Consider the following 8,063-nt stretch of genomic DNA (forward strand, 5'->3'; position numbering starts at 1 on the left):
TGGATTGTAGACTACCAGGCTCCTTCGTCCACAGGATTTTCCAGGCAAGAGTACTGGAGTGGGTTGCCCTTTCCTTCATGACCAACCTAGAACATGTATTAAAAAGCAGAGACATTACTTTGCTGACGAAAGTCCATCTAGTCAAAGCTATGGTTTTTCCAGTAGTCATGTATGGATGTGAGAGTTGGACCATAAGGAAGGCTGAGCACCAAAGAACTGATGCTTTTGAACTGTGGTGTTGGAGAAGACTCTTGAGAGTCCCTTGGACTGCAAGGAGATCCAACTAGTCAATCCTAAAGGAAATCAGTCCTGAATATTCATTGGGAGGACTGATGCCGAAGCTGAGGCTCCAATACTTGGCCATCTGATGTGAAGAACTGACTCATTGGGAAAAGACCCTGATGCTGGGAAGGGTTGAAGGCAGGAGGAGAAGGGGATGACAGAGGATGAGATGGTTGGATGGCATCACCGACTCAATGGATGTGAGTTTGAGGCAGCTCCAGGAGTTGGTGATGGACAGGGAATTCTGGCAGTGCTGCAGTCCATGGGGTCACAAAGAGTCAGATATGACTGTGACTGAATTGAACTGAACTGAACTGAAAGCTTCGTGTGTGTGTGTGTGTGCAATTAATTATTGAAGAGCCCTTGTCAGACTTGTCAGATAAGTTTAACGTTTTCTTTTGAGGCATGAAGAAGAAAAGAGTTTCCTTTCTTCAGCAGTGAGCCTTAGCGTCAGCTCTTAGTTTAAGAAAAATGAAGGAAAAATTGTGCAATTTTTTGTTTTGTGAGCACATCAGTGCTTTGCTGTTGGCTGCAGCTGCGGCTGTCTTGCCATTTTCAGACTTAGAAGACGAGGTGGGTGTTGTAATTGCTGATCCTGTGAGAATGTGAAACTGGATAATATATGAAACACAAAATAAAAGAAATCATCCAAAGTAAAAAAGAAAAAACAATAGCACACTGTTGATTATTGCAGCTTAGTAAGTCTTGAAGCTAGGTAGCGCGAGTCCCCTCCTTATTTTTTTTCAAATTTATTTTGATTCCTCTAGGTTCTTTGGCATTTCCATATAAATTTTAGAATAAATTTTTTAACTTCTGTAAAAAAACTGGTAGAACTAAAGTAACTTTTGGTTTTTAATATTTTTATCTTATTTTGGTATCCCTTATGAGAAAGTAAATTTTAAAAAACTATACTCCTGCTACCCAGAGATGACCATTGTTTTTCCAGTTTGGTGGGTTTTCTTCTCTGACTTAAAAATTATTTATGTTTATAGTAGATCTTACTTCTGAAGAGTTTAAGGCAGCTTGGAGTAACATATACGCTACCAGATGGATAAACTGAAAATAAGGTTAGACAAGCACAAAAGAAGGAATAAACAAGGGTGGGGACATAAAATTGAGCCAGGAATGACTCTGAAAATGCAGATGGTGATGACCCTTGTTACGGGTGAGCCTTAGATTTGGCTCCAAGCTTTCTGATCAGTCACAGAATTCACAACCAAAGATAAAAATAAACAGTTGCTTAGATGAAATACTAACATCTGTGTTCTAAGAACAGACACAATGCATGAGCTTTCTTTTAATCAGCTTCAGTTAGAGACTTTTGGAAATCACATCCATGCATAAAAATTAATATTAGTAATGGTTTGGAGGCAAAAATCACACTGTCTAGATGGCACTAGTGGCAAAGACTCCACCTGCCAAAACAGAAGACACGAGAATTGTGGGTTCAGTCTCTGGGCTGAGAACACCCCTTGGAGTAGGAAATACTATGTATTCTTGCCTGGAAAATCCCATGGATAAGGGAGCCTGCTGGACTACAGTCACTGGAGTTGCAAAGAGTTGGACATGACTGAGTGGCTGAGCACACAGATGTTTATGTCTCCAGTGATCTGTGTTGACAATACACTAGATATCAGATCCATGAGAAAGTATGGATGTTATACATGTCATTTGGACAATCTTCTCCAGATAATTTTTCCTTTAGTTCAACTTTTGATAAACATCATGTGTCAGTGAGCTCTAAATATTATTTCCTGGTTGGTGCTTCAGCTATGACTGTTTTTTTTTTTATTATTAGTTGAATATAGATGAGTCTTATTTAGTGTTAGTGATCAAGTAACATATTGTAGTGTTGAGAGCAGAGCATTGGGCCAGACAGGTGTTTTAAATCCTAACCTCATAACTCTACTAACTGTGTAGACATAAGTGAGTTATGACATTTCATCAAATCTCGGGGGTCTAATACGTCTGAAAAGGTTACATGTTCTATGATTACAACTACATGACATTCAGGAAAAGGCAAAGCTGTAGAGATAGTTGAAAAGATCAATGGTTTCCAGATGGTTTTTAAAAAAATAATTTTACTCATTTAGTTTTGGCTGTACTGGGTTTCTGTTGCTTCAGGAGAACCTTCTCTAGTTGTGGTGAGCAGAGCCTACTCTTCGTTGCAGTGAGTGGAGGCTACTCTCTTTGCGGTGGCTTCTCTTGTTGAGCACATGCTCTAGGCCTGCGGGCTTCAGTAGTTCTGCACAGGGGCTCAGTAGTTTCAGCTCGTGGGCTCTAGAACACAGCTCGGTAGTTGTGCTCATGGGCTTAGTTTCTCCAAGTCATGTGGAATCTCCCTGGACCAGGGATTGAACTAGTGTTTCCTGCACTGGCAGGTGGATTCTTTACCACTGCACCACCAGGGAAATCCCGGAGGGCTTTTTGTCTTTCTTGGTGGGAGGAAATGAGGTAGGTGAAATAGCATTTTTAAGGCAGTGAAACTAGCCTATTATATACCTCATAGAGCTCAAATTCAGAGAAGGCAATGGCACCCCACTCCAGTACTCTTGCCTGGAAAATCCCATGGACGGAGGAGCCTGGTAGGCTGCAGTCCATGGGGTTGCGAAGAGTCGTATACGACTGCACGACTTCACTTCCACTTTTCACTTTCATGCATTGGAGAAGGAAATGGCAACCCACTCCAGTGTTCTTGCCTGGAGAATCCCAGGGACGGGGGAGCCTGGTGGGCTGCTGTCTATCACACAGAGTCTGCTGTCGCACAGAGTCGGATACGACTGAAGCGACTTAGCAGCAGCAGCAGAGCTCAAATTGTCATCTCACTACACTGTATTCAATTTTAGTGTTGAAAAATGAGGGCAATTGTTCTCCAAGTGACTAAACCAAACTATACTCCTTTGTGCACTGTCATAGACTTTCAGTGTTCCCTACACTCACCAATGTTCAGAATTGCCAGGAATATTTTTTTCTTGTTCATCTGCTGTGTGTAAAATAATATCTCACCCTGGTTGTAGTTTTCCTAATCACTCCTGAAGTTGAGCACAAACCATCTTTTTATAAACAATCTTTCTAAATGATTATGTGTTCTTTCTTCTGAAAGAGTGAGTATGGCATGTAATTTGACTACTCTGATGAGTCTAAACGCCCATCTTTCTTCAGAGCATAATGGAGAGTGGTCTTCAGGTGTGTCACACGTAAAGCAAGTGGCCCCAGGGGAGGTTGGGCAGAGAAGTAAAAAGTGGATCTAAGAGAAGAACCATGATAGAGTCAGTGGGTTTGGGAAGGCAAATGGGAGGACAGTAGAGCTGTCCACTAGGCTGCTGACAGGCTACTTTTCTACTGCAGCAGCAACTGATGGCACAATAGTAAAGAACTGATAGTAAGGAATCTGCCTGCCAGTGCAGGAGATGCAAGATGAAGTTTCGATCCCTAGATGGGGAAGATCCCTTGGAGGAGGAAATGACTACTCACTCCAATATTCTTGCCTGGAAAATTCCATGGACAGAGGAGCCTGGCGGGCTACTGTCCACGGGATGCAAAAGAGTCAGACACGTTTGAGCAACTGATCGCACACGTACGGGGGCAATTAAAGTGGAGTTCTAGCTCCTGAGTTCTGACACTTTCTGTGTCAGAAAGACACACTTCTGTGTCTTGCAGAGCCCCTTCTTTTGTCCAGGTAGCTGTAGAAGTCCTGGTGTAGAGTTGTACGTAAATGCAGTTCCAGTACATGGTGTAGTGCCAGTTGCCTCAGATCATCTGAGAAGCTTATGAAAGATCCCCGAGCCTCTCCTCTGTAGATTCTTTTTAAAAAATTTTGTTAACTAATTTTATTTAAAAATAAAAATGTTTATCTGACTGCACTGAGTCTTACTTGCAGCATGCAGGATCTTTAGTTGCAGCATATGGGATCTAGTTCCCCATCAGGAATGGAACCCCGGCCCCCTGTATTGGGAGTCCAGAATCTTAGCCACTGGACCACCAGGGATTTCCTTCCTCTGTAGATTCTGATTCACCTAGTCTAGAATGGGACATAGAAGGCTACATCTCCCCATTTCCCAGATTTTTCTGAGTATTTTCCCAGGACTCGCCTCAGATAATCAGGAGCTGATCCTTGTGTTTTTGCTGCCAGACTCTGATGTGGCCAGAAGCTTTTGCAGACATCCCAATCTGCCCAGAAGGAAGAAAACACTGCTATACCCTGCTCCATTTTGTCAGGTATGGGCATAGAGTCTTCCCCAGGTGGCCAGAGTACAGTAAGTTCAGTTCAGTTCAGTCGCTCAGTCATGTCTGACTCTTTGCTACCCCATGAACCGCAGCGTGCCAGGCCTCCCTGTCCATTGCCAACTCCCAGAGTCCACCCAAACCCATGTCCATTGAGTCGGTGATGCCATCCAACCATTTCATCCTCTGTTGTCCCCTTCTCCTCCTGCCCTCAATCTTTCCCAGCATCAGAGTCTTTTCAGAGCTGTGAGTCAGCTCTTCACATCAGATGGCCAAAGTATTGGAGTTTAAGCCTCAGCATCAGTCTTTCCAATGAACACCCAGGACTGATCTCCTTTAGGATGGACTGGTTGGATCTCTTTGCAGTCCAAGGGACTCTCAAGAGTCTTCTCCAACACCACAGCTCAAAAGCATCAATTCTTCGGCACTCAGCTTTCTTTATAGTCCAACTCTCACATCCATACACGACCACTGGAAAAACCATAGCCTTGACTAGACGGACCTTTGTTGACAAAGTAATGTCTCTGCTTTTCAATACGCTGTCCAGGTTGTTCATAACTTTCCTTCCAAGGAGCAAGCGTCTTTTAATTTCATAAGGCTATATCTGTTGACAAACCTAGACAGCATATTAAAAAGCAGGCATCACTTTTCCGACAAAGGTTCATCTAGTCAGAGCTATGATTTTTCCAGTAGTCACGTACGGATATGAGAGCTGGACCTTAAAGAAGGCTGACCACCAAAGGATTGATGCTTTCAAACTGTGGTACAGGAGAAGACTCTTGAGAGTCCTTTGGACTGCAAGGAGATCAAACCAGTCCATTCTAAAGGAAATCAGTCCTGAATAATCATTGGAAGGACTGACATTGAATCTGAAGCTCCAAAACTTTGGCCACCTGATGGGAAGACCTGACTCATTGGAAACGACCCTGATGGTGGGAAGGATTGAAGGCAGGAGGAGAAGGGGATGACAGAGGATGAGATAGTTGGATGGCATCATTGACTCAAAGGACATGAGTTTGAGCCAACTCTGGGAGATAGAGAAGGACAGGGAGGCCTGGCATGCTACAGTCCATGGGATTGAAGAGAGTCGGACACGACTGAGACTGAGAAGTAACAAATGCCTGTTGATAATATTTTATTGAAGAATCACACCATAGAAAAGAGAAGTACACCATAGAAACTACTTTCAAGTATAGCAATAGGCCCTAACTTCTCCTAAGAAATCATCAGGCCAGCTGCTAGACTGTCTCCACATGGACAAAGGCATTTCCTGTCCCTAGACGTGGAGGTCTTCTCAACGCCTATCACAGTCAGAGCTCAAATGCTTCTCAAGAGCCCTGAAAAGAGACAGTTTTCCCCTTACTTGTTTCTAGGTTCCAGATTCTCATGTAATCAGCCATTCTGTGCCCATGACTTTTTTTTAAAATTTTATTTTATTTTTAAACTTTACAATATTGTATTAGTTTTTCCAAATATCTAAATGAATCTGCCACAGGTATACCTGTGTTCCCCATCCTGAACCCTCCTCCCTCCTCCCTCCCCATATACCCTCCCTCTGGGTCGTCCCAGTGCACCAGCCCCAAGCATCCAGTATCGTGCATCAAACCTGGACTGGTGACTCGTTTCATACATGATATTATACATGTTTCAATGCCATTCTCCCAAATCTCCCCACCCTCTCCCTCTCCCACAGAGTCCATAAGATTGATCTATACATCAGTGTCTCTTTTGCATGACTTATTGAATAAGGAGATATTTGGTCGAGAGAAATTAATGCAGGATATTCATTTCCAGCTGCACTTGAAAGGAGCGAATGACAAAAGAGAATGGGAGGGGGAGATGAGGACTGAGTATGAAGACTCTGGCCAGCTGGGGGGCTGCAATAAGGTGGCTTTGATTGGTGGATATATATATATATATATATATATATATATATATATATATATGAATATATTGTATACTTCTATAATTATACTAAAATAAGACTGTAGATTCTAGTCTTGTCAGTCATCTACACCATTTTTAATGGACTCTTGGCTTAGGAGTGTAACCTTCAGTAACTTACTTCAATTAGAAGCGAGGGGCCTCAGGAGAAGACTTACCCCTGAGTATGCCCACAGGAGTGCTGCCTAGGACATCCTCCTGCTCATCAGCTTCCTCAGGTCTCTCTTCATATCTTTGCTCCTCAGGCTGTAGAGAAAAGGGTTCAGCATGGAGGACAGAATGGTGTAGATGACTGTTGCCACTCGGTCCTTGATGGTGTAGGTGGACAGGGGTCGGAAATAAACATAAATAATGCTTCCATAAAAGAGGGTCACCATGGTGACATGGGAACCACAGGTAGAGAAAGCTTTATGTTTCCCAGCAGCCGAAGGGATCTTAAGAACGACAATGAGGATGCGTAGGTAAGAGATGATAACACATATGAAAGGGCTCACCAGGGTTACCAGTCCTTCGGTGTTAATGACAATTTCATTGACAAGCGTGGAGGAGCAGGACAGCTTCAGTAGAGGGTTGATGTCGCAGAGGAAGTGGTGGATGATATTGGAGTCACAAAAGAGAAGACGATTTATCAGGAGAACCAGTAAGAGGGAATGGAGGTGAGAGATGGAGCAGGAGAAGGTCACCAGCAGGACACAGCGGTGGCGGCTCATGGTGGTGACATAGTGGAAGGGGTCACAGATGGCCACATAGCGGTCAATGGCCATGGCTGCCAGGAGGTAACTCTCTGTGTTGGCAAAAGCCAAGAAGAAATACATCTGGGTCATACACTCAGCATAGGAGATGGACTTCTTCTTTGACAGAAAGTTCACCAGCATCTTGGGAACTATGGTGGTTGTGTAGCAAACATCAATAAAGGATAAAATGCTAAGGAAAAAATACATGGGTGTCTGAAGCTGAGTGTCAGAGCAGATGGCCAGAATGATAAGCACGTTTCCCACTATGGTGACTACGTACATGATGAAGAAGAGGGCAAAGAGTGGCTTCTGGTCCTCAGGCCAGGAGGAGAGTCCCAGAAGGATGAACTCGGAGACACTGCTGGTTTGGTTAACTCTCTCCATGGTCCTGCATAGGCCAATACATATATTCAAATATATAGTAAAAAAAAATTTTAATTCAACAAATTTCAATTCATTCCTCTCTTTCCTAGGATTCCTATAAAAAGTCCATGATTTTGTCATCCTTTCCACAGTCCACAAAAGTAAGTTGAACAATAAAATTGAACCTGTGTTAAGTGCAAGGACATCAGAGAGTGAATTTCCTTTCAGAAAGAATCCCAGGTAGACTTCAGCCATGCACTATTCTTATTTCCCCACAAATATTTATTAGATTTGCTGAAGTTCATCTCTCTACCATCCTTGCAAACCAAACAAAACAAATAAACAAAAAAACAAACAGTGAATCAGGTAAATAAGGTAACTGCTGACATAGGCACACAGTGACACAGTGCCAGTAGTCACCCTTTCAGAGCCAGTATTTTAATTCAAACCTGGTTTGGGGGGAAAAAAAAAAAAACTGTTTGGCCAAAGAGTTGGCCAAAATTTCATTTGGGGTTT

At 43.0% G+C, this 8,063-nt stretch overlaps 1 protein-coding gene across 1 annotated transcript; it reads right to left on the minus strand.

The window, feature by feature from the left end:
- Nucleotides 1-6,635: 6,635 nt before the first annotated feature.
- LOC113900857 (olfactory receptor 1L3-like) lies at nucleotides 6,636-7,568 on the minus strand. Its single transcript, XM_027554473.1, has one exon. The coding sequence runs from the start codon at nucleotides 7,566-7,568 to the stop codon at nucleotides 6,636-6,638; it is 933 nt and encodes a 310-aa protein (XP_027410274.1).
- Nucleotides 7,569-8,063: the final 495 nt, after the last annotated feature.

The sequence above is a fragment of the Bos indicus x Bos taurus genome, chromosome 11 (genome assembly GCF_003369695.1).
Source record: "Bos indicus x Bos taurus breed Angus x Brahman F1 hybrid chromosome 11, Bos_hybrid_MaternalHap_v2.0, whole genome shotgun sequence".
Taxonomy (NCBI): Eukaryota; Metazoa; Chordata; class Mammalia; order Artiodactyla; family Bovidae; genus Bos; species Bos indicus x Bos taurus.

Excerpts from the sequence above, each read along its gene's own strand:
- LOC113900857 (XM_027554473.1), bottom strand. The coding sequence starts at position 7,568 with ATGGAGAGAGTTAACCAAACCAGCAGTGTCTCCGAGTTCATCCTTCTG.